Source organism: Phalacrocorax aristotelis, chromosome 15 (assembly GCF_949628215.1).
Source record: "Phalacrocorax aristotelis chromosome 15, bGulAri2.1, whole genome shotgun sequence".
In the NCBI taxonomy this organism is placed as follows: Eukaryota; Metazoa; Chordata; class Aves; order Suliformes; family Phalacrocoracidae; genus Phalacrocorax; species Phalacrocorax aristotelis.
In genome coordinates this window covers 17,065,654-17,089,015 of record NC_134290.1, presented here as the reverse complement: position 1 = coordinate 17,089,015, position 23,362 = coordinate 17,065,654, and the positions used below count along the sequence as shown (strand labels likewise).

At 61.4% G+C, this 23,362-nt stretch overlaps 2 protein-coding genes across 2 annotated transcripts; one reads left to right on the top strand and one right to left on the bottom strand.

The window, feature by feature from the left end:
* Window positions 1-610: 610 nt before the first annotated feature.
* Window positions 611-3,491, bottom strand: GSC2 (goosecoid homeobox 2). Its single transcript, XM_075109853.1, has 3 exons — window positions 2,707-3,491; window positions 1,684-1,931; window positions 611-1,130 (listed from the first exon to the last, which is right to left on the bottom strand). The coding sequence occupies exons 1-3, from the start codon at window positions 3,011-3,013 to the stop codon at window positions 1,026-1,028; spliced, it is 660 nt and encodes a 219-aa protein (XP_074965954.1). The 5' UTR covers window positions 3,014-3,491; the 3' UTR covers window positions 611-1,025.
* Window positions 3,492-7,226: 3,735 nt separating this feature from the next.
* On the top strand, window positions 7,227-21,769 carry LOC142064747 (tRNA (32-2'-O)-methyltransferase regulator THADA-like). The gene is given in 32 exon segments (XM_075110088.1): window positions 7,227-7,445; window positions 8,163-8,340; window positions 8,565-8,651; window positions 8,931-8,958; window positions 9,298-9,446; window positions 9,655-9,777; window positions 10,014-10,134; window positions 10,393-10,544; window positions 11,031-11,112; window positions 11,422-11,558; window positions 11,995-12,192; window positions 12,620-13,304; window positions 13,403-13,555; window positions 13,648-13,757; window positions 13,899-14,059; window positions 14,311-14,477; window positions 14,740-14,925; window positions 15,498-15,643; window positions 16,262-16,405; window positions 16,710-16,814; window positions 17,026-17,226; window positions 17,518-17,668; window positions 17,810-18,044; window positions 18,189-18,428; window positions 18,563-18,788; window positions 18,930-19,136; window positions 19,341-19,579; window positions 19,794-19,976; window positions 20,396-20,662; window positions 20,759-20,964; window positions 21,097-21,303; window positions 21,306-21,769. Coding segments are annotated over 32 exon segments (5,652 nt in total). The 5' UTR covers window positions 7,227-7,329; the 3' UTR covers window positions 21,368-21,769.
* The last annotated feature ends 1,593 nt before the right edge of the window (window positions 21,770-23,362 follow it).

Below are 23,362 nucleotides of genomic sequence, written 5' to 3'. Positions count from 1 at the left end.
CTCCCGTCGCCCCGCCCAGGAGACGCAGGGGGCCGTGGGCGCGGCGGCCAGCGCGCCCCCTGCCGGCCGGGAGGACCCGCCCGGTCCCGCTCCGTGACAGCGGCCCGTGGCGGCGGCGGCCTCGCGGCCTGGGCTCTGCCGGGGCGCTGCGGCGGGGGACTGGGCCGCGCGTCGGGCCGCTCCCCGCTGGCGCCGCCCCCGGACTCCCCAGAAACACCGCGGGGAGCGGGGCTTGCCGGCGGGTGCGGGAGGGCCGCGGGGAGCGGGGCTCGCTGGCGGGTGCGGGACGGCCGCGGGGTCCGCCCGGGGCGCGGGGCGGGCGGAGGCCCCGCGGGGAGCGGGCCCCCCACAGCACGCACAGAGGCGACAGGAACTCGGTTTTATTTCTCTCGCTGCTTTACAGCCCCGCCGGGACACGGACACCGCTGGCTCTGCAGGGGAGGGCAGGGGCCGGCCCCCCGGGCTGAGCTGCCCGCTCGCTGTGCCGACCCCTCTCACCGGAGCAGGACCACCTCTCCCACGGGCTGCGGGGAGAAACCCGTGTTTCTTGCTTAAGGAACGAATCGCCTGTTCAGTAAACTCAACCCCAAAAGCAACTCTAGATGCCAGTGAGGTGCTGAAAATAGGAAACATTCATTTGCAGGATATTTTGCAAACCTACAGTAGTAAAACAAGCACAAATACTACGTGCACAGAGCAAAGACAAGAAGGGGAGTCTCCCCTTCTCCTGAAGCACACACATTTAACACTGGTACAGCTCTGTCCCCTGCACGGGCTTTTGGCAGTGGTTTCTGCTTCAGCACCTGAGGGTCACACCGGGTGAGTTATTTGCCACGTGAACTGGGTTTGGAAGAGAAACTGGGATGTGAAAGTACCATGTCTGTTTTTGCCTGTCCTCCTCCTCCGGGAATCGGAGGTTCCCTTTTGCTTCCTCAGTCCCCCTCGGGCTACCAGCCTGTGGAACCTGTCAGCTACGGGAAAGGGATGCTCTTGGCGTTCGTCTGCTGGGACGCAGCCTGCAACCTCTAACAGCCCTCCTCGGGGGGCTTCTTGGTGCCTTGAAGGATCAGCGCTGAAGCAGATGCCCTCTTCTGATGCCGCCACTTGGCCCGCCGATTTTTAAACCAAACCTAGAAAGTGCAAAACAAGAACTTTCGTATTTCATGTGTTACGTGGAGGGGGGCAGGCAGTCGCGCTCCTGGGCTATACAGCATAAGCTTTAGGATACTGAAATATATTTTCAGATATAAAACTTTCATACAAAATTTAATCAGTCCCTCCCCTGCAGTCCTGCTCAGATACACGTAAGGGGCACAAGGGAGCTGGGACCCCCCATGGCAGATTCAGAAGTCACTCAGATCACATAAATAAGGACTGTACACTCAGGTGCAGGGGATGGGCAGAGCTGGGCACGTCTGCGTTTGTGTAGGTGAATCTAGGCGAGACTGAGTGAGTTTACGGGACTGGATACCAGAACAAAGCAGCCCAGCAGAACTGTTCTATATTCTGCTGTTGCTTGCCACACCTAAACTGTGTTTTGCCAAATGCCCAAGAACAGTCATTTTAAAGACTGTTACAATGAGGCCCTGAGTCTGCAGCTCCCAAAAAAGACAGTGCATTGCCGTGGTCTGTGTTCTCAGGGGGTCGCAGCAAACGGCACCTCACCGAGTGGCGGGGTCTCACCTCTACCCTCTCCTCCTTCAAGTGAATGCGGTTTGCCAGGTGCTCGCGGGTGATGACGTCTGGGTACTGGTTCTGATGGAAAAGCGTCTCCAGGGCCTGCAGCTGGTCCTCGGTGAATATGGTGCGATGCCGGCGTGTCCGGCGCTGGATCTGATGGAAAGTCTGCAGCTTGCTCGGGCTCCCGTGGGGACTCTTGCAGACCCTGACTGCCGAGTGGAATAGCTGCATGGGCCAGGGGAACCGGGCGTCTGCAGGGGGAGAGGGGCATTAGGGGCTGAAACACTCATCTTGCTCAATGCAGTTCAGACACAAGCTGCTTCCACATGTGTGGCTTGGAAGGAGGCAGCTGGCCACCTGGGTGATCACCATGCAAGTGGGAGAAGGGCTTAGGGCATCACCTTGGGAGAAGTGTGCAGGCGGGAGCACTGGCTGAGTTTTCCTTGTTTACTTACCAATTGCACTATGGCCGCCTCCAGAAAATGGACAGACACTCACAGCCCAGCTAGGAGCTGTGTTTCATGGGGCACTTCTGAACTTGCGGGCGCTCTTGAACTGCATTTTTAAGGGTTTGATACTTTTTCTTGCTTTTTTTTTTCCCCCCAGCTGCAGTAATTTTGCTAGGTGTAGCCAAAACCTCTTTTCCTTAAGGGACAAGTGAGGTTCCCCAGGGCTGGTGTTGTCAGGAAGCACAGGCACAGCTCTGCGTGTGGGCAGCATGACCATGGGGCTCCACACTCCACAGAGGACTTCCACCCCTAGAAGCGTCATCCTCTCGAGTGTTGTACATTAAAATAGTTAATATACACTAGTAAATAGCCCCTGCTGCTTTTAAAAACCTGGTAGCATTGTAGGTAAAAGTGCCTGCTCTTAGGAGCTATGCTGAGAATAGATCCTGCTGCCCCTTGCTGGCGCTGGGGTCCTGGAAGACCACCGTGGTGGCAGGCCAGATGCTACACTATCACTCAATGCCCAGGTTTTGCCCCTCCACCGGCTCTGCGCTGTGAAGCAAACCCAAACACTCACCCAGCCAACTCGGCACGTCCTGCCAGGAACGGGCGCTTGTGTGAGAACAGCAGCAGCAGTTGCAGCCTGCCCCGTCCAGCTCTTCCTCCTCCTCCTCCTCCTCCTCCTGCGGGGGGCTGGCCGGGAGGGCCTCCAGCTCACACAGCCCCTTGGGTGTGCTGTCCAAGATGCCTCGCAGGCACAGCGGGACCAGGACCTGAGGGCTTTTCTCTGCTGGGCTGGAGAGGATGTCCTCGATGCTGAACGAACACGGCTTCTTGAGGCCTCTCCTGCTGGCGTCGGCGTCCGATGCTGGCTCCGAAGACATCCTCTGCCGGCAGCAGCGGCCACAGGAACGGGCAGCTCACGCTGAGCGGGGTTTGCTTTCCGTGCACTAACTCTGGAGAGGGGTCTCGCAGGGAAGAAGACAGCTTACGTAGCTTTTAAAACGGACTGGCAAAGCCATCCAGAATCGCTGCTTTGTCTTGGCGTTTCAAGTGACTGTCATTCTTGCAGCCGAGTTTTTATTTTATACGCACAAACACTTTTTATCCCTCTAACCGAGCTGCTTTATGACTGAAGCCACCCTAAATATATATGTAGCGAGATATAATCCCTTTGGAAAGAAAACCGTAAACCCCCCTGTGAATAAAATAAATTCTAACTAATCTTGGCAGCTTTGTGAAGGGTTAGTGTGGATCTAAGATTTAGCTAATCCCACAAAAATGACTGGAGGAGGAAATCTGATTTCTCCATCTCGGGTGTAGATTTGAGGTGGTTATGATCTCCATTGTGCTGCCACCTCTGATTCAAGGAAGGGGGAGGATAGCTGTTCCCAGCCCGGAAATGGACCAGAGGATTAACTCCTTAAAAGAAGCAAATTATCCCTTTCTCTGGCCAAATGAAAGCTTTCCCATCAAAAGAGAGCTGTCATATCATACGATATGAGAAAGGGGAGAGTTCAGCTTAATAAGAAATAATTTTTAATGATAGCACAGCCTTTGGCTGCACCAGAAGTCTCTGTGAAAGTTGATTTATTTTCTGCTGAAAGCAGAAAAATTGTATTTTCCTTCCTTCCCCTTTCCCCCACTTTCACTGCCTTAATCATAGTGATAATGCAGATGCTTTGCATGTATCCAACATACTCTGTGCAATGATTCAAAGCCCTTAATAAATTAGATTACTGGCAGGTCATGGCAGCTCTGTGGCATAGCTCAGTGGCACATAGCCACCTCCTGTACAACCGAGCTGTACCCCTGCTTGGCGCTGGGAAGGGGAGGAGTGCTGCCTGCTGCCTCCACGTGCAGGCAGGCAGCGAGGTCCCGCAGCAGCTCGGGCAGGAGCGTGGTCTCGGTGCCGCAGCTAACGGAGGGTTTGGTGGCCCAGAGAGGGCAGGGTGGCTGCCTGGGGCTGCCAGGCTTCCCCAAAGCTTTGTCAGTCCAATTCCCACCTCTGTTCAACAAGAGAAACTGGAGTGAGGCTGAGAGCAGCGACTCAGGACAGGAGGGGACACCCAGCACTGACCCTCCTGGGGGCAAACAGCAAGGCCTGGCAGATGCAATCCACAGGAGGAGAGGGGACATCTTCCATTTCGGGTTTATAACTGAAAGGAGTAGCTGGCGTTAAAACAGAGAACTTGGGGTCGAGCTCAGGTTGCTTAGGAAAGTTTAAATCCAAGTTCTCTTTCCCTCATTGTGGTTTAAGCCAAGGTGCGTAGTGGGGCTTTGGGAGCTGACACAGGGAACTCTCCTGCTTGGTGTTCCTTCACAGGGGAGGGGAGATACCAGTCCCACTCATGGTACACTGAGGAGATGCTCAGGTGAGTGCTGTGAAACCACTGGGCATCAAAGGGCCTCGTGGCAGCTCGTGACTTCATGCTGAAGAGCCCAGCAACCCCTCCAGCATCACGTGGAAATGAGAGCCAGTCTCCCAGAGCCCTCTCTCAGTCCCCTTTATTTTCTCCTTGGCCCTGCTTTCTGCCTGCCCTTCCTCACCCTGCTTCCTCCCAGTGCCAAGAAGAGATGCCCCATAGCCACTCTACCTGTAACCCTCAAACCTCTGTAAAATCTCACTTAAAACCAAACACTATTTATTTCTTCCATCCCTTTATTTGCCTCTCCTTCAGCTATTCCAGTAGTGTAACATAAATTATAACCATGTTCTATGAATCTTTACATATTTGCTGTAGGTTTGAGAGGAAGGTGCCTTTGTAGCTGCCTGGTTTGGGTATGTTGCCTGCTGCCCTGCCAAGGCATCAGCACTCCAGAGAGGCACTGGGGATGCACTGACACCAGGGATCATCGCAAACTGCTCCCAGCTTTCATATATATATATTATATACACACCCAAATGCTGACACAGGAGATGGCTGTGGGGGCAGGTTCTGCTCCCCACACCGTGCTGGTCCAGAGTGACAGCAGGGCAGGCAAGCTGGGGCATGCCGTGGGCAGGTGCAGGATCCAACCCTTTCTGCTCCTGGCTGTAATAATCATAGTCCTGAAGCGGATTAATTCTCCTTCCCCGTCCTTAACAAAGGACACCTTTCCCTGGCCTCCCCTGCCCGTCCCTGCCTTCCCACCGCACATGCACTTAGCCTATTAGGATCTCCGCTGATTGCTTTCTTTCATTCCTCCAGTACCTTTCACTTTAGAAAATGGACTGGTAATACTTCTTTTATCAAAGAATTATGGGATTTAGGACCCAGATCTTACAAAGAGACTTTTGATAGCTGCTGGTAATCAAATCCCAATCGGCAGACACTTCTCTGCACCCTGTTACCGGAGAGGAATAAAGGAAAGGGATTATTGATGTTCTGTTTACTGAGCCTCCGGGAGATAGGATCGCTAGTCTATTTCATATTAGAAAAGAAAAGGAAAATAAAACAAGAAGGAAAAAAAATACAGACAAGGGAGGACAATATAGATATAGATAAAAAGAAAAGAAACAGGCTCTTATCATTTTCTTATTGGTTAAGGAGATTCCAAAGCCATTATAGAGGATTAGCAAAAAGGTTAATCTGCTTTAGCCATTCGCTTGTCAAAAGTGAATTTATAGGGTTTGAAAATCCTTCCTGTGGTGAAACCAGAAAATAAAACCCTCTTCCTCGCCTGCCCCTCCCTTCTGCAGGCAGCACAAGGGGATGGGAGCAGGAGCTTCAGAGACTCTGAAACACAGCAGCACCCTCCCTCGCCTTGCCCCTGCTTGGGTGCTGGCACCCGTGGGAGCTCTGGTTGGGCAGTGCCTCCCCCCACTCCCTAACCCATGCAGGGTGGCCACAGGGCTCGGGGAGTGGAGGAGCAGGCCCGAGGGACATTGACCACCCTCCTACACTGCTCTGCCCTACCTGGGGTAAATCCCGGGCTGTTTCACTGGTTGGCATTGGCAGCAGTCAGGGCAACCCTGGGCCCACGGCTGTATCTAGGCATCCAGGTTGATTTCTAAAGTGGAACAGAGACGGACGCTGCTGCCAAATGTTGCCAAACAGGACAGGCTTGGGCTTCTCTGTTCCCCAAGCATAGCACTCACCCAGGGAGCTACATCTCAGCATCCTCCTTGTCACACAGTGCAGACACTGGCCCGTCCCAGCCGCGCTTTCCTGGGCTGTCCGTGCCACTGATTCACTCAAGCGGCTGATGCCCATTGCTCACCCCAGTGCCACTGTGAGAGACAATCCCAGGGAAAAACAATCCTTCAAGCTCAAAACTAGCCAGGGGCACTTTCTTGACAGTTCAGTGGCATGCATTAGTCAGGAGTTATAACTATGTTTAATAAAGATGCAGAAATCAGAGAGTTATAGAGTGGTTTGGGTTGGAAGGGACCTTTAAAGGTCATCTAGTCCAACCCCCAAATCACACCTGTTAAAATAGTTCAACCCTGTGCCAAGCGACAAAAAGAATCCAGATAAAATAATTTGATTTTGATGAAAATTGACATCAAGTGTTACAATAAATCTGTTTCTCCCTCCAAAGACCATTCCATCCTGCAGGAAGAAGCAGAGTCCCTTCGCTAGCCGTTGGTGTTAATCGGGCTGCTGGCGAACAGCGGCAGCGCCTGGCACAGCTGGAGGACGGTGGGGACCAAATCCCACATGGTGGAGAGAGACAACTATTTCGCTCCGAAGCATTTCATTTGGTATCTCGGAGACCTTGCAGCCACCATCTCACGCTGTCCAGCTGCCTCTGCGCTCGGCAGCGACCGCCATCTCCCCCTTTTTCAGCCCTTCGGGGGGCTCTTGCTCCCCACCCACTACGGAAACAGCTTTAGATGATGTTGCTTTTTAACCCCGATCTTGCAGCCTGCGGCGGATCCAGCGTCGTCCGGAAGGGTGCGGGCGAAGGCGAGCCTCCCGGCCCGGGTAGAGCCGACCTTCGCTCGCCGCCTCCGGCACGACCAGCGCTGCCAGGAGCTTTCCCCACGCCCCGAGCCCCCGGCCCGGCCCGGCCCCCCTCCCCGCCCCGAGCTCCCCTCCCCGCCCGGGCCCCCCCCGCCCCCCCCCCGGCCCGAGCCTCCCTCCCCGCCCGAAGTGCCCCCCCAACCCCGAGCCCCCCTCCCCGCTCGGGCCCGCTCCCACGCCCCGAGCCCGCCCGGCCGGCGGGGGGCAGCGCTAGGGGGGGCCGCTGAGCCGGCCGGAGCGCGGCGGGCTCGATGGCGGCGGCCGTGGGAGCCGAGCGGGAGGCGCGGGCCTGCGCTGCCTTCTACGGGGCGCTGGGCATCGCGCAGCCGGTGCTCTCCTGCCTGCGCTGCCTGCGGCAATTCGCGGGGTAAGCGGGCGGGCCCCGGGCGAGCAGCCTGCGGCATCCCCCGGGCGCGGGTCCCCCGGCGCGGAGCCCCGGCCATCCCCCCGGGCGCGGGTCCCCCGGCCACCCCCCGGGTGCAGGTGCCCTCCGAGGGTCCCCCGAGCATCCCCCCAGGCGCGGGTCGGGAGGGAGGTTCGGCGGGTCCCCCGGCATGGGGACCGAGCCACCCCCACTTGCCCTCATCCCCTTCCAGACGGCCCTGCAGCAGCACGGCAGCAGGTTTTAGGGGTTTTTTGGGCCCTCCTGCATCCCCCCCTCGCACCCTCCCTCCCCTCCCAGGGCTTGCGTTGGCCAGAACAAGCTGGGTTGTGGACTCTGAGCTTTGAGGAGTTCTCTGTGCGCACACACACCCCGACCCCCCCCGACCCCCCGTGCAATGTTGAATGCAGCTGCGAAAGCCGAGCATCACGAGCTGGGGCACTCGATCCAGAATCCCCATCAAGCTGGGCCACCCCAACCCCAGCCAAAATCAAGCTGGGGTACCCCAACCCTTATCCCCACCACAATGAGGCACCCCCACCGCAGTCCTAATCGAGCTATGGTACCCCCCACTCCAATCCACAGTGAACTGGGGCACCCCAGCTCGCATCTCCACCAAGCTGCGTTATTCCCCACCCCACTGAGCTGGGGTATCCTCACCGTTCACTTCACCCTCACTGGGGTATCTGCGTTCTGTTTCAGGAGTACTGCCAAGAGATGCAAAGACAAGCACCTGGAGGAGGCTTTGCTGCTGTCGCAGGCGCTGAGTGAGGGTCTGCGGGCACTGGGTGAGGCAGAGGTACGGCCCCTGCTCCGCTGCATCCTGGCTTTCCAGATGGAGGCAACCGGTAGCTCCAGCTCCTTCCAGAAACTGGAACAGGTCTGTAATGCAGGCAGCTGGGCTGCAGCCTCAGAGCTCTATTAGCCACAAGCGTAAGCAGTGGTCTCGCCCAGCTCTGCCTGCCGCTGGCACAGCCCTGGCACGGTGCATCCTTACGGGCAAAGGGCGCTTGGTGAAGCCGCAGAGCTCCACTGAAAGCACGTTGCAGCTGGTATCCCTTGGGGGACCGGGCAGACTGGCTGACTTGGGGTGTCTCTCGGCAGATTGTGACCCAGCTCGCGGCGGGGAAGGAAGCCCTGCTGGCCCAGGAGGTGGGCGCGCTGCTGGCCGGCCTGGCGCCACAGGGAGAGGTGAGAGTACCCTGGTTGTGCAGGGGCACCGCTTTTGTGGGGGCTTTGCTGGAGCCCACGTGTGACGGGGACCTCCTGGGGTTGCCTGGGGTCCTTTGCCTCTCTTCCCACCATGCTGGGTGCTTGCGCTTGCTTGCAGCTGGCAGCACGTGGCTACCCCTCGCACCAGCCCTTTGCTGATCGCTGGGACAGCTTCTGGCACAGGCAGAACCCCCCTGTGCAAGGCACCAAGCCCCAGTGTGTCGCCACGTGGGACAAACTGTCCTTCTGCCCCCACAGGTGCTGTCTCCTGGGGACCTTCAGTCAGGTCAGTCTCTGCTCCTTCCCCCCTAGGGGCTTCTCCCAGCCCACACCACCAACGCACAGGACAGCCATGCCCACGCACACCAAGTCTCCTGTGCTTGTGGGAGGGGGAGCAGGGATCAGCCAGACCGTGGGATATCTGCAGCGGTCCCAGCAGTACCCAATGGTTCTGCCCACCTGCACGGGGCAGCTGGCAACCAGAGCAGCCAAAGCAGCCCCTGCATCCCAGCCCCCTTCGTACCCAGCTTACTGGCCGCACAGCCCTTGGCTTAACCGGGAACAGGGTCAGCCACAGGCACACTGCCAGGAGGGCCAGGGACTGATGCTGTCCCCTTGCCCACAGTGTGCATGTTCATGGAGGAGAGCAGCCTGGGCCGGCAGCACTGGCGGCAGAACCTGGCCCCGCTGCTGCAGCGCCTGGCCACCACCTTGCGCTGGGTGCTGGACACCCAGCCTGCGCCCAGCAGCACGTGGGGCTACCTGGCTGTCAAGGTAAGAGCTGAATTTCAGCGGAGGGGGGAAGGATCAGTCCCTGCAAGGTCAGTGCCCTGCTGGAGCCCCCTCTCAGCCGGGCCCTGTCCGGGAGGGAAGTGGCACACAGCACCGTTTTGAACGGCCGTCCCTGGGGAATTGCTGCTTTTTGAGAGGTGAGGGACGCTGACAGCCACCCCCACGGCCCCCGTTCCTCCTCTTCCTCCAGGCCTGCCTCCAGCTCTTCCAGGTGCTGCCAAAGGATGTGTCCCCCCTGGTGTGGAGCTCAGCGGGGAAGAGTGAAGCTCTGCAGAGCATCTTGGGGCTGCTGCTGGAGGTGGCATGGGGGAAGGTGCGTATGGCCCCAGGGTGGAACGGTGCTGTCTGTCCCAAGGAGCAGAGCGCTGGTGTCCTCCCAGGTTCTTTCCCATCCCACTCCCCAGCCAGAGCCTGCAGAGGCAGCCCCAGCGCCTGGGGTGTCCAAGGGACCCTGCATAGTTGCCTGCACAGGCATGGAGGGAGGGTTAAGTTGGGTGTGTTTTGCAAATGGTGTTTTGAGCTGTGCCTTTGCCTCCCCTGCGAGTCCAGGCCCTCAACAAGGACACGCGGCTGCTGGCAGGTACAGCGCTGAGCATGCTGGTGAACACAGCCCCCCAGCCTGAGCGCGGGGCCAGCGCCGTGCTGGCCCTCTTCCAGCTCCCTGACCAAGGTGCGTGCTCCATCCTGAGCTGGGGACGGCCTCTGGCAAAGGGGATGGTGGGGACAGGCATTTTTGGGTGTGAGGGGACAGAGGCCAGTGCCACTCACCAGCAAGCCAAGCTGGACTCTGCTGCTGTGTCCTGCTCTGGGGGTGTGGGAGCCCCAGCTGCCACCAGCCACCTCCTGCAGCCGCTCTGGGATGAGCCAGGGCGGTTCGCTCGCAGAGCAGCATTTTGGTTTGCCATCTAACGCAGCCATTTCCAACCAGGCATGGGGGAGCTGAAGTTTGGGGAGCTGGCAGTGGAGGCCTCCCCCATCCTGGAGCCAGATGGGCTGGAGAAGCTGGTGCTTACCAGAGGTTTGCTGACGTGCTGCAAGATGGACATCCTCAGCTGCCATCTGGAGAGCTTCGCCCATACGGTAGGAGAGCACAAACCCAACGGACAAGGATTTGGAGAGCCCCTTGTGCACGGCTGGTAGCCACCAGCAGGGGATGTGGATCCCCAGGAAACGTACCCAGGCTGCACCACTCCACACCAGCGGCTCCATGCATCCTGCTGAGCACAGCGCATTAGCCAGGAGCTTGCTTTTTCCCCAAAAACATCTGAGCAGGGATTTCCCTCTCCTGGGGGGGGCGAGAATCCTGGTGGCACCAAAAGTAGCCCCCGCACAAGCGAAGCGGCAGCGGCATTCACCCCCGGGCAGAACACAGCCTCCAGCTCTGCCCATCTGCAGCATCTCCCAAGTCCTCAGGAGCTGAGGACTTCCAGACAGGGAGCAAACGCTGCCAATAAGCTGCTGTAAGAGCAGAAAAACCACACCGTGCTCTCACCTGCCTCATGGCGGGGGCTTCTCACCCTGGAAAACCTGTGCCTGCCAGCTCCCTTACCCACTGTGCTCCCACAGGCCTGCCTGCTGCTGGATGTGATCTTTTCCACTGTGTGTGCCCTGGCCAAGGAGCAGGACTGCCACTACTACTGCTTCCAAGGTAGGAGATGATGACCCTGCTGCGGTGGTGGGGTTTGAAGGATTCACTGTGCTTGTGATGCACAGAGCCCCCGCAGTGCTTCATTTTCTCCTGGGAAAGAGGCTTTTCTGGATCTTGGTGGCTGGTCTGGAAATGGCTATTAATATCTGGTCAGCCCAATGGGCACTAACCGTCTCAGGCTCTCACGTACCTAGCAGGGAAACTGCTTCCCTTGCACACGGTGTCCGTAAGCTCCCCAGCAGCCCACACGAGCTCTACCATAGGCAAGTCCTGGGGCGAGGGCTGCAGCAGCGCTCTCTGCTTTTGCAGCCTGTGCCCTGTGGCTGCAGCGCCTGCGGGAGAGCCTGCCTGCCATCTGGCACCTGAAGGGCGGCCGGATCCTGGCCTGGGACGCCAAGCTCCTCCAGCAGCTCACCCAGCTAGTGTGGGACAACGCTGAGACGCCGGTAAGGCCAGGGTGCTGAAAGGCTGTGCCACAGCAACCAGAAGCAGCCCTTTCCCTGCCCATAACACAGCCCTGCCTGTTTTGGCTCCATTGACCAGATACAACCCCCTTGCCCATGGCTGCCTGCAGCTGCCTTCCTTTGGCAGGGCAGAGGCACCCACGCTGCTGAGGCCAGGGCCCTCATCACACATGTCCTCTGCAGGATTGTGTCCCAGTACTTCACCCTCCCCAGGAAGCACTCACGGGTGCAGTCCCAGCCAGTCCACACCTGCTGGCTCACCTCCCGCCATCCTCACGTCCCCAGCTCCTAACCCCCTGGTTACCAGACAGTGCTGGAAGTCCACTGCCACTAGAAAGCAGGGAGTCCTTCCTCACACACTGAGACAGAAGGAGGAATCCACCCTAGCCTCTCCTGTTTGCTGTCCTTCTCCCTCCAGGCGGAAGGTGTGTCCGAGTTCATCCACAGCTCCTTCCGACTGCTCCTGGAGATCTACCACCTTGAGTGCCAGCACTTCCAGGACCAGGAGAGACCCCTCTACCAACAGATGCTGAAGAGGGTGGTCTCGATGCCATGGCAAATCAAAGCCAGATACGTGCCCCTGTGTGCCATCATCCCCTACGTGGGCAGCCAGCAGGTAGGGAAGGAGAGGCGGCGGGGAGGCTCACTCCCAGCTGGCACTGCTGACAGAGTGGCACAGCCTCCGTCCGCTGCCTGTCACCTTCCCCTGCCCAGCTCAGCCACGCAGGCAGGCAGCCTTCCCAGCCAGGGGGGCTGCTTTAGCGTCACCCAAGGGATAGTGTCCCTGTTTGGGTAGCAAGCTGCAGCAACAACGATGCATCCCTGGGGACCGCCAGCAGGGAGGGGAGCTTTGCCAGTTGATGCCCACCAAGATCTGGCCAAAAGCAGCTTGGGGTACCAGAGGTGCTCAGCGCCATAGGTGACCAGTGTGGTCTGTGCCCAGATCTGTCCCCACCATACGGAGCCTTCAGCCTGGCAGGGGGATCATAGAGTCATTTAGACTGGAGGAGACCTTTATGAGGGGTCATCTGGCTTTCTCCCAGGTGTTGGATGCCTACCCAGACCTGCCACAGCACCTCCTGAGCTGCCTCTCCACCAACCACCTGTGTCCCCCGGCCACCGAGGTCTACAAGGCCCTGGTGCAGCAGCAGCGCGCCGAGCAGCAGGGCACGGAGGCAGCTCTGGCAGAGCTGTGGGCACTGCGCTGGCTGCCCCTGCTCTCCCAGGCGCTCTGCTCCCCCCTGCCCATCCTGCAGAGCAATGCCACCAACCACCTCCTCACCTGGACCCTGCGGCAGCTCCCAGCCGCCCAGGCACCACTGGCCGCCCAGTTCAGTGGTCAGGACACGGCATCACTCCGGGCTTGGGTCTCGCTGCTGAAGGCACAGAAGAGTGTGGTGGGGTCCCTGCCGCTGCAGGACAAGACACTGGAGCGACTCTCCTGCTGCCTGGGTGCCCATGAGGAGGGCATTCGGCTGGCGGCACTGGGTCTCCTCTGCTGCAGCCCCAGCACCAACCAGCCCCTCTCAGGTACTGAGGTGCAGCTGCTGCGGGAGTTCCTGCCCCTCAACCTCAACTGCGACTCCTCCTCGTTCCGGCAGCTGCTGCAGGCGGCAGTGAGGAAGGCGCTGGTCCGGCTACGGGACAGCTCGCTGGCCCAGCTTCGAGGCAAGGCGCCCCGAGGCACCGAGCAGGGCGAGGGAGCAGGGCAGCTCGCCCAGGCAGTAGGTGAGGCAGCTGCCCTGGCACCCCCGCGGCAGCCCCCGGGGGAATGGGGAGGGGGTGGCCAGGCTGGCATCACTTGCTGCGACGCTCTCTGCCCACAGGCTTTGTGGAGTGGCTGCTGCAGCTCAGCATCGCTTCGCTCAGCCCAGGCTCCAACTACCAGAGGAAGAAGACGGCTCTGCTCCTCCTGGCCACTGTTTTGGAGACCTGCACAGACACCTGGAGCCCCAACAGGAAGAAAGGCCAGCCCCCGCGTGAGTGCGGGCAGCCTGCCCAGAGCACCACTGCTCGGCTGCAGGGATGCTCCCCACCAGCCCTGTCCCACCGCCCCGTGTCCCCACCACAGGGACTATGGCCACGCTGCTGAGCTACGCCAGGCAGAGCGGCTGCTGGGACTTCTTCTCCCACCCCAATTTGTTGGCACTGCTGAGCTGCTTGCAGGACAGCACTAATGAGGTGATCCTTAATGGCTGTAAAGCCACCTGCCTGAGCCCTGAACGGGTTCAGAGGGGAAGGGTGGCGGGCTTCCCCTCCTACCCTACCGCAGCTGCTTTCCCCTTGTGTTCCAATTCCCCCTACCTACCCCTGTCTTGGCAGATCAGAGACTTGGCCTCAGACCTGCTCGTCCACTACTTCCCCGCCACATTCCCCGAGCCCATTGCCCTGGCTCTCTTCCAGCTGGCCCAGGAGGCCCTGGGCAGCCCACGAGTGCAGGAGGCTGAAGCTGGAGCCGTGCTGATGAAGACCATCCTGCAGAAGTACGAGCTCACGGCCTCCCCCTCCCCACGGTGGCACGGCAGCCCCTGAGAGCACGTCAGCAGCGCTGGTGTCTTGCTGAAGGCCACATGTACAACTCAGGGCAGCAGTGGCTTGTGTTCGAAATAGCCTTCACATGGGGAGCTGGGTAGGGTTGGGGTGCAGGACCCTGAGCCGGAGGAGGAAGGAGCCACACAGCATGAGTCATGCAGAAAACCCTTGTCCTCACAGCAGTCTCTGCCCCTTCCCCCAGGTCAGACAGTGGCACCATGAAGAGCCTGGCCCTGGAGGCTGAAGCAGCCCCCACGCTGCCCAACCGAGGCCTCTGCTTCGCTCAGCACCTTCTCCACATGCTGCAAGCCCAGTATGCTGCAGCGTGCCAGGACCTGCTCCAGGCAGCAGCCACTGCACCGATGCACGGTACGTCCCCAGCCAGGCAGGGCTCCTCCCTGGCGACTTGGAGCAGGCAAGAATTGCACAGGCAGGACTGAGGCCACAGCTCAGTGCTGATGCCACAGCCTTGCCTCAGTTTCCCCGTATCGCTGTTCCACCTGCCCCACGAGCCCTTCCCCTCGGGGCGCTGCTCGCTCCCCTGCCTGTGGCCTGTTTCAGCAGCGGGCTCAGGCGGGAGAGCTGGGGCCGCGCTGGCTGCCGCTGTGACGGGGGGCGGGTGTTCGTGCAGGAGCCATCGCAGCGCTGCGGAGGTGCCTGCTCCAGGTGCCGGAGGTGGCTGCCTCCATGCAGGCGGCAGAGTTGGCGCAGAGCTGGCAGGAGCTCCTCACCCGCCTTGTGACCACAGCGAGAGACATCACCTCCTTCCTCCTGGGTGCTCTGCAGAGCCAGCAAGGCCCCGGCGCCGATGAGCACGGTGAGCGTGTCCCTGGGGGGCACCAGCCCCAGGAACCACTGGCACCTCCATCACAGCCGGCCTTGACCCAGCAGCCCTCCAGCCTGTGGGGAAGGCCCTTCCCTTTGGGCTCACTGCCTCTAGCAGGGGACAGCAGTGGGGCCGGGCAGGGAAGGTTAGCCCAGGAGTGAGGTCCAAAGCAGGACGCCTGGGCAAGGATGCTCCAGGTGTTGGGCAGATGATCCTGGAAACCAGAGGAGCAGAGCAGCTAGTGCCTGGTTTTGGGTCCCTTTCTCAACTACATGTCAGAACAGTAGCAGCAGCGGCAGCAAAAACCTTCCAGAAGCAGTGAGGTGCTTGCCAGACTGAAGCACCTGGGAGAGCAGGGGCTGGCAGGACCCTTACAGCAAAGGCTCAGAAAGAACAGTGGGGCAAAGTGCAGTGGCACTCCTGAGCAGGACACGTTGCAGGGCAGGAGCCACTGCCACTTCTGCATACTCTGAACAGGGGACAGCACCCCCCACCCCCCAGCAGCATTCCCCCTCCCTCTGCCCCACACAGCCCCACTCTGACCAGGCTTCTCCCTTTCACAGCTGCTGCCCCATCATTTGCAGACATGGGGAATGCCATCGGCTCCCTCATTATGCTGGGGAAGGGCCATGGGCAGCAGGAGGAGGACTCAGTCCTGCTGTCAGAAGAGCACAGCCTGATCCTGACCTGCTGCTGGGTGTCAGTGAAGGTAGGCACAGCTCCCCACGGCACCAGGGAGAGGGATACCCCAGCATGGCACCCACTCCCCAGCCCACCCCAGCACTGGGCTCTCCAGCACCCCTTGGGGTGTTCACCTTCCCTGAGAACAAACAAGGGGAAAATCTCTACCCTTACCTTAGAGGTGCTACAGGCCACACTCTGCTAGGGAGGGTGCAACCACAACCCTCCCCAAAAGCAGCTACCTCCCTCCCTGCCTGCCCTTATATAGCCCAGCTGGTTCCCATCACTGATAGGCTTCAGCTGCAGCAGGGTCAGGCTCGCTGGCTTGTAGCCCTGTGGCTGCCCATCACAACTCCTTTCTGACAGCTGCCCATCCAGTGGCTGCCGGGAAAAAGGCCACCTCTGCCATGCACGCCTTGCAGCTGGCTGGGAAACCACCGTACTCCAGAGCCTCTGCGTGCTCATGGGCATCCCACCGGCTATGCTGCCTGACAGCGCTGGCAACCGAGAGTGCTCGTGCTGGGGGGCAACAGCAGCACCCACTGCGCTTCTCTGCGGCAGCAACGGCGGGGCCCGACAGGAGCAGGACAGGCGAGGAATGGGGCAGCTCCACTGCCGGTCCCCGTGACCTTCTGCTTCTTCCCAGGAGATAGGACTGCTCTTGGGGGGCCTGGCGGAGCTGCTGCTGGCCCCAGAGCTGCCGGCTGGATCGGGGCCCCTGCTGGCACTCCCGACCCTGCAGACAGCCGCAAAGGTGTTCCAGGAAATCCTGCTGCGGTGCCGGCACTGGGTAAGAGCGTGTCCCGCCTGGGGTGGCTTGGCCCCTTGCCTGCCCCTCCGGTCCCGACCCTGCCCCGGGACAATAGCCAGGGACTCTCGCCAGCGTGCAGGGGGGCCAAGCGCAGCAGGGCAGGGTCTGCGCTGGGGCAGGACACGGGACGCGGCTGGGATCCTGGTGCTAAACCCCATTATGGCCCCATGCCATCATGTCTTCTCGCTTTCTCCTTCCCCTTTACAAAGAGGTTTCTGGGGGTTGAGGGGGGCTGGTGGGCACAGCCTTGGGGGTGCGGGGGTCTGATGTGGCTCTGCCCTAGGGAGCGGTGGAGGGATGCAGCATGGGCTTCACCAAATTTTGCACCGCTCTGTTGAACCACCCAGACACGGAGCTGCAGGCAATCCCACAGACCATGCTGGAGCAGGTACCACACTCATTCTGCCCCACATCCCGTGTGTGCCCCGGGGAGCCCCAGGGCTATGTCCCTGTGTCCCCTCACCCTGGGGTGAGCGCCCGTGTGGCAGCTGGGATGCCACAGTGTGGGGCTGGTGCAGCCAGTGCCCTCCCCTGTAGAGCAGCTGCAGGCTCCAGCCAGCAGGTTTCCAGCCATATCTTGGGTGGGTTTTGTTCCTCAGGGCTTAGAAGCGCTGAGCGGACCCCGGAGCAGCTCAATCACACGCCGTGCTGCTGGCTTCCCCATGCTCTTCCTCTGCATCGTCAGCGGGGAGGCCCCAACGCAGACACGGCCACTGCTGACCCGCTGTGTCCAGACGCTGCTGGCCTTGGCCACCACAGCCCTGCCGCAGGACTGGGACCAGACCCTCGACCTCCCGCAGGTGAGCGCGGCGGGTGCTGGGCTCCTGCCCGCTGTAGCCCGTTTGGGGGCAGGGTGATCTGCATGAGGTCTCCTAAAGGGAGCCACAACGGGTACCCCAGCATGAGGCTGCACCACCGCAGAGACCTCAGGGTGAGCAAAACCCTGCAGCCCTGGCCACGCTGCCCATCCTGGCAGCCCGCGAGCTGACGGCCCCTTGGCTCCCCCATATCTTCCCACCATCTTTTTCTTTGCACGGAAGCATGAGCCCCCTCCCCACACAGTGCTGCTGAGCCCCACGCGCTCTCCCCAGGTGTGTGCCTTCCATGTGCTGCAGACGCTGGTCCGCGGCGCAGGGCTGGGCGGTGCGCTGCTGCGGCACGCCATGCCGATGGTGGCCCTGGCGCTGCGGGGCCTGAGCTCACCGTGCTGGGCCATGAGGAATGCGGCCATCCAGCTCTTCAGTAAGTACTGACGGGGAGAGGCAAGAGATGCCTGCAGGACCGATGCAGCCTCTGGGATCCGGAGCCTGGACGGGGTGAAGCGTGGTGGGCCAGGCAGAGGGTAGAGGGGACCTGATGCTGCTTTCTGCCCTGTCTCTGCAGGCGCCCTCACGTCCCGGCTGCTGGGCCAGCAGCGGAGTGGTGGGGAGGGCTGCCTGGCAGAGGGGGTGAGCCTGCAAGCCTTCCTCGGGCAGCACCCCCAGCTGGGTGCCATGCTGCTGGGTGAGCTGGAGGCGGCCGCGGAGCCTGTGCCGGGGGGACCCCGCCTGCGCCCCGCGCTCCACGCCGTCCTCACCCTCCTGGCCCAGCTGCAGCCTGGCGTTGACAGCCCCAGCAGGTGAGGGGGCAGCAGGGATGCTCTGCCCCAGCCAAGGGCTTCTGTGGCAGGAGGTGGTCCTGTGGTGCTGGGGCTAGCCCTGGCTCTGCGGTGGGGTTCGGTCCAGCCGGAGCGTCACCACGTAGCACCCTTTTTGCTCCACAGCCCCTCTGCTCGCTTCCTGCGGCCGCTGCTGGGGCTGGCAGGGAGCCCCATCTACGCCGTGCGAGCGATGGCTGCCAAGGTGCTGGTGCCAGTTGTCCCACCGCCCCGGCGCCGGGGGCTCCTCTTGCAGCTGGCCCGGCAACTCCCCACCACGCCTGGACAAGTCCGCTCTCACAACGCCCTGCATGGGCGCCTGCTGCAGATGCGGGCGCTGCTGGCCCCTGCCCCAGGCACCAACGGGTGAGTGGTCGCCCACCATCCCACCGCCCATGGCCCCTGTGGTCGCTCTGTGCCGAGATGCAGCTTTTTGGCCAAAAAGCGGCACTCGCCCCTGTGCTGCAGGCCCTGTGGTGAGGCTGCGCGTCTCTCCACAGGCTGTCGGCCGAGGCGCTGCACCCTGTGGCTCTGCAGCTGGAGGCGCGGGGCTGGCTGCTCACCCCTGCCCAGCGCTGCCCACTCGTCCGTGCCGCCTTCCTCCACGTCCTTGCCCTCCTGCCCACGTCCTTTAGCCCCAGCTTCGCCCAGAGCATCCGTGATGCTGTCGGCACTGAGCTGGGCATCCTCCCACCAGGGGGAAGGCCAAGATGTCCCGAGCTGCAGGTACCACTGTCTGCCAAGAAAATCAGAGCCGTGGCCTCCCTGACGGCACGCCCAGGGATGGGAGGTGGGGACCCCCTACTCAGGGGCCACAAACCCCACTCGAGGCCAAGTGTTGCAAGGGGGATTGTGGTTTTCCTCCAGGTGGGCTCGGCTATCCTTCACCAAACCATGGCCTGCTTCCTGTGCAGCGAGGCAGCCCAGCTGGCTGACAGCGGGCGGATTGGCACTGTCTGCTCACTTCTCCGGCAGCCAAATCCCGATGTCCAGGTTGCCATCTTGAGCTGGGCCATCGCCAGGGAGGGAGGAACGTGCGAGGAGCTGGAGAACGCGCTCGGGCTGACGCTGCTGGTACGATGAGGCTCAAAAGTCACCGAGTAAAGCGGAGGGTCCCCAATGCACCACGCAGACAGGATCCTGGGTGCTCACTGAGAAGCACAGTGCTGCCCAGGCTGAGGGTGCATGGGTGCGGGGTGCTCGCCCGGTTGTGCTGAGGTCGCCACCCCATGGTGCCAGGGCCACTAACCGTGTACCTTCTTTCCCACTGTCAATTAGGAGAGCTTGGGGTCGGTGCTGCGAGAGAGGAGGGACAAAGAGTTCCTGAGATTGTACCTTGAGGCTTTGCTGCATCTTTACAGAGATCCCTTGTCGTGGTCCCAGGAAGCTTCCCGTAAGCTCCAGGGCTCCTCGGCAGCATGCCTGGAGATGCTGCTGCGCATGATGGAGGCTGAGTGTCCTGGGCCCGACCTCCTCTTCCAGGCACTGTGTGCCGCCAGCCTGCTGCTCGCCCGCTGGTAGGTCCCGGCTGCTGCCAGGGGGCTCCGCCTGACCCTTCCAGGAGATTTTTCCTTAGTCATTGCTGGAAACAGAGCCACAACTTCTCACCTGTAAATAACAGCTGGCGTTGCGCCTGTGTCCTGTGGTCTCAGGGCAGCCAGCGGCCTTTGGACTCCTGGACGGAGCTGGAAGGTGTGCCTGAATTCCCTCTCCTTCCCCGGCCCCTGACAGGTTTGAGGACAAGGATGGCACCCTGGTCGAGCGATGGTGCGCGGTGCTGGAGGAGTGCAGCCGGTCTGCTTCGTACGAGGTGCTGCGGCTGGCGGCCGCCCGCTCCCTGCAGACGGCAGGTGCCCAGGTGGTGCAGCGATCCCTGCGCGCTGCCCGTGCCGCGCTTGTCCCCGTGGCTCTGCGGTAGGTCCTTGCAGGAGCAGCGCTGCCCACAGCCCCGGGTTGTTGCAGGTTGATAGGCTGACCCTGCGAAAGGCGATGTTCCCTTTGAGAAATTCAAGGGCATTAAACCTGCACGCATTCAAAAATCACCAGCACCCAAGAGCTTGCAGCCTACAAAAAATTTGTGGGTGGCCTTTTAATGGAAGCAGCCAGTCCCTCACGAGCAATAAACTGTATTGATGGCTGCCTTGATCCCCATCGCCATCCCTGCCCTCCCAAGCAGTGAGGTCTTGGGTGGTGGCTGTGCCTTTCACAACCCGGGAGAAAAGTCCTTCAAGGAAGCATTGCTCTGGAGGGGTCTTGTCTGTCCCCAACCCTACAGGCAGGCTGGGGGTGCCCTGGGGAGTGCAGTGGCCTTCTCTTCCCTTCCCTTTCCCCAGGCTGATAAATGCAGGCATTCACCTTCTGCAAGACGAGGAGCGGGAGGTCCGGCACGAGGCCTCGGGTTTCGCCAGCCTCCTGCGGCAGGACCCCAGCAAACCACTCCGAGAGAGCTGCATTTTTGTGCAGGACAACGTGGGCCTCCTGGGCCTTCTGCAGCTCCTCCTGGCAGAGTTTGGGGAGCACCCGGAAACCTTCAACTTGCTGCTGCAGCATCTCCCTGTCCTAGATCTCAGGAGCATTGTGGAGGAGCTGGAGGCCAACAAGTGAGTTGCCAGACCCCTGGGCTGGATACGAGGGCGCATGGGGGGCCGTGGGGCCGGCTCTCGGCTTCACCTGCGCCTCGGCTTTCCCGCTGCCAGAGCCGCCAGCCTGTACAAGGAGGACGACCCCAACGTTTTTGCAGAGCCGGCCATCCTGGCACGGCAGCTGCTCCCCGTCCTGCTGCAGCTCCTGGAGAAGGCGCCCGCTGGCAGCCCGGTCCGTGCCTCAGCTCTGCGCTGGCTGGCGGCCGCGGGCCCGGGCGTCCTGTGCGACCTGCGCTACTGCAGGCTGCGCTGGAGCCACGGTACGGCGTGGGGGGCGCGGGCAGCGCGAAGCCCCCGGGACAGGCAGGCTGGTGGCCTCGTCCCCTGGGTGCGCTCTGCCTGCGGGGGGGACCCTACGCCGCTCACGGCGCCTTCGCCCGCTCTCTCCGCAGAGGCTGCTGCCCGCTGGGGGATGAAGGCGCTGGGCTGTGCGAAGCTGCACGTAGCTGTGGCCGTGCTGCTGGTGAGGGCTCGGCTGGCAGCGCAGGCGCTGCAGGTGCTGGGGGAAGGTGCCACCGCCATGCTGGGGCTGGGCTGCAGTGCCCAGGAGCTGGAACAGGAGCTTGAGCTGGTGCAGGGGCTGCTGGCACAGCATGGGCTGGCCCCACGCTGAGCCAGGGTGAGGTGCTGGGGGAGCCGGGACCACCGCCTGGGCTTGCCTGATAGCTCCAGCCATGGAGCGTCACACCAAGCCCCGCAGCCACAAGGCTCCTGGTCTGTGCTGCCACATCCCTCCATTTGCCGGATGCTCTGGCTGCCAGCCAGGACTGCAAGGTCGGTGGTGTAACTCAGGGGAATCCCACTCGCCGTGCAGGACATGCTCCCTTTGTTTTATAACTCTCCGTCTCAAGGACACCAGTGCAGCACTACCTTGACCCGTGCCTGCGCTGCTGCCTGCAGCATCCCTGCCCTTGGGTCCAGCGGGGAGGAGGGAACACATGCCCCAGAGCCCTCACACCACGTTGTGCTGCTTGACTCCCACTACCTTTTTTTTAAACTAACATTTTAGCTTCTCTTTTGTGACGAACCTGGGCTTTTATCCCAAATAAACAGGCCAAGAACGGCCCCAGCGTTGAAGTCTTTTAATTTCCCTGCTCAGGAAGAGGGTGGCAGGGGGAGGTGGGTGGCAGCCAAATGGATCGTGGGGCAGCAAATGGTCAACAGCCACCAGCTGCAGCTGGGGAGGTCCAAACACCAAAGCAAACAAGAGCCACAGGACCACCGAGCCCTGCGGGTGCAGCCTAGCTCACAGCTGCAGGCGGTAAATGGGCAGGTGAAGACCCAGTGACCAGCTGAGCCCCTCCATCATCAGAGCCGCCCCACTGGGCCACACACACCCCCCACACACTGCCCCGCTCTGGTACCAGCCCTGTGGCCACATCTGCTTCCCCCGGCCACCTGCCCAGCACCGGCCTGGCAGCAGCTAGGGACCCCGCTGGGCATCTGGGCTTGGGGAGCACCAGGGGGGACAACACCATTAGCACCCCTGGGGACAGCTGGTCTTGGTGAGCCCCAAGCAGTGCCACAGCCCTGGCCTGGCGTATAGAGCAGTGCTCAGCATGAGCACACCCCCGACCCATCCTCATGCCCTCCTCGCCTGCTGCAGGGGCAGCACGAGCACAGCCAGGCCAAAGCGCATCAAGTCCTCCAAGGAGGAGAAATGCTCAGCCTGGCGCAGTTCAGCCTCTGCAAGGACATCTTGACCCCGAAGAGCAGCGGGTACAAGAACATACTGGCCCGGCAGCGTGCCTGGGAGGAGACCGCAGCCACGGCCAGCTCCCTCAGCCCCCCAGTCTGGCACACACCCCATGAGAGCTGCAAGAACTGGCACAACAGGTCATCAACACCTGCAGGGAGCTGGCTGTGGAGAAAGCACGCAGTGCTCCACCAGCGGCCCCAGGAGAAGATCTCACACCACATCTTTGCCCTTTTCAACAAGCCTGGCCCAGGGCTGCTGGACCCATTGCTCTCAGCCTTCACAGCCAGGGCAGCCAGTGGCCTCTCCCACTCTGTCCCCCCCCGGATGCTGGACATTACCCTGGCCTTGCTCCTGCCCGGCCAGAGCAGTGCTGCTGCCCCGGGGCAGGGGCTGCTCTGCCCTGCAGGGAGCCTGCCAGCCCTGAGCCTGTGCCGGAGAGCCTCCTTGGTATAGCCAGCAGGGAGCCCAACTCCAAGCTTGCTCTTGGCAGCATGAAAAACAGCCTGCAGCCTCCCAGCGCGGCCCCCACGGCCCCCAGCCTGCCTGTGGCTGAGATGCTCCCAGCGGCAGCTCCCGGTCCCACCTCGCGCAGGACTGGGGTGCAGCAGGGCTCGTCCGGTGCTGCCATCCAGCTCCCCCGAAGCTCCCACACCCTTCTGCATCAAGTGCCCCCTGAGCCCAGCACTGGCGCAGACGTGCCTCGGCGTGATGACAAGCCCGGCGACGCAGAGCCGGAGAACAGACAGCCCCGGCACCCTGGCCTTGGACAACAGCGAGGCACCCGCGTTGTTGCTGGACGCTGCCTTCCTCCCTAGCACCCACCGAGCTGGGTGTGCTGGACCCTCGCTGCGGCTTCCAGCCCCGTCCCCAAGCCGAGTGGGTTGCAGAGCTGCAGCAGCCCTCTCCAGTCAGCGGCTTCTCCTTTGCTGTGGACAAGCTGTCCAAAACCCACATTGTTC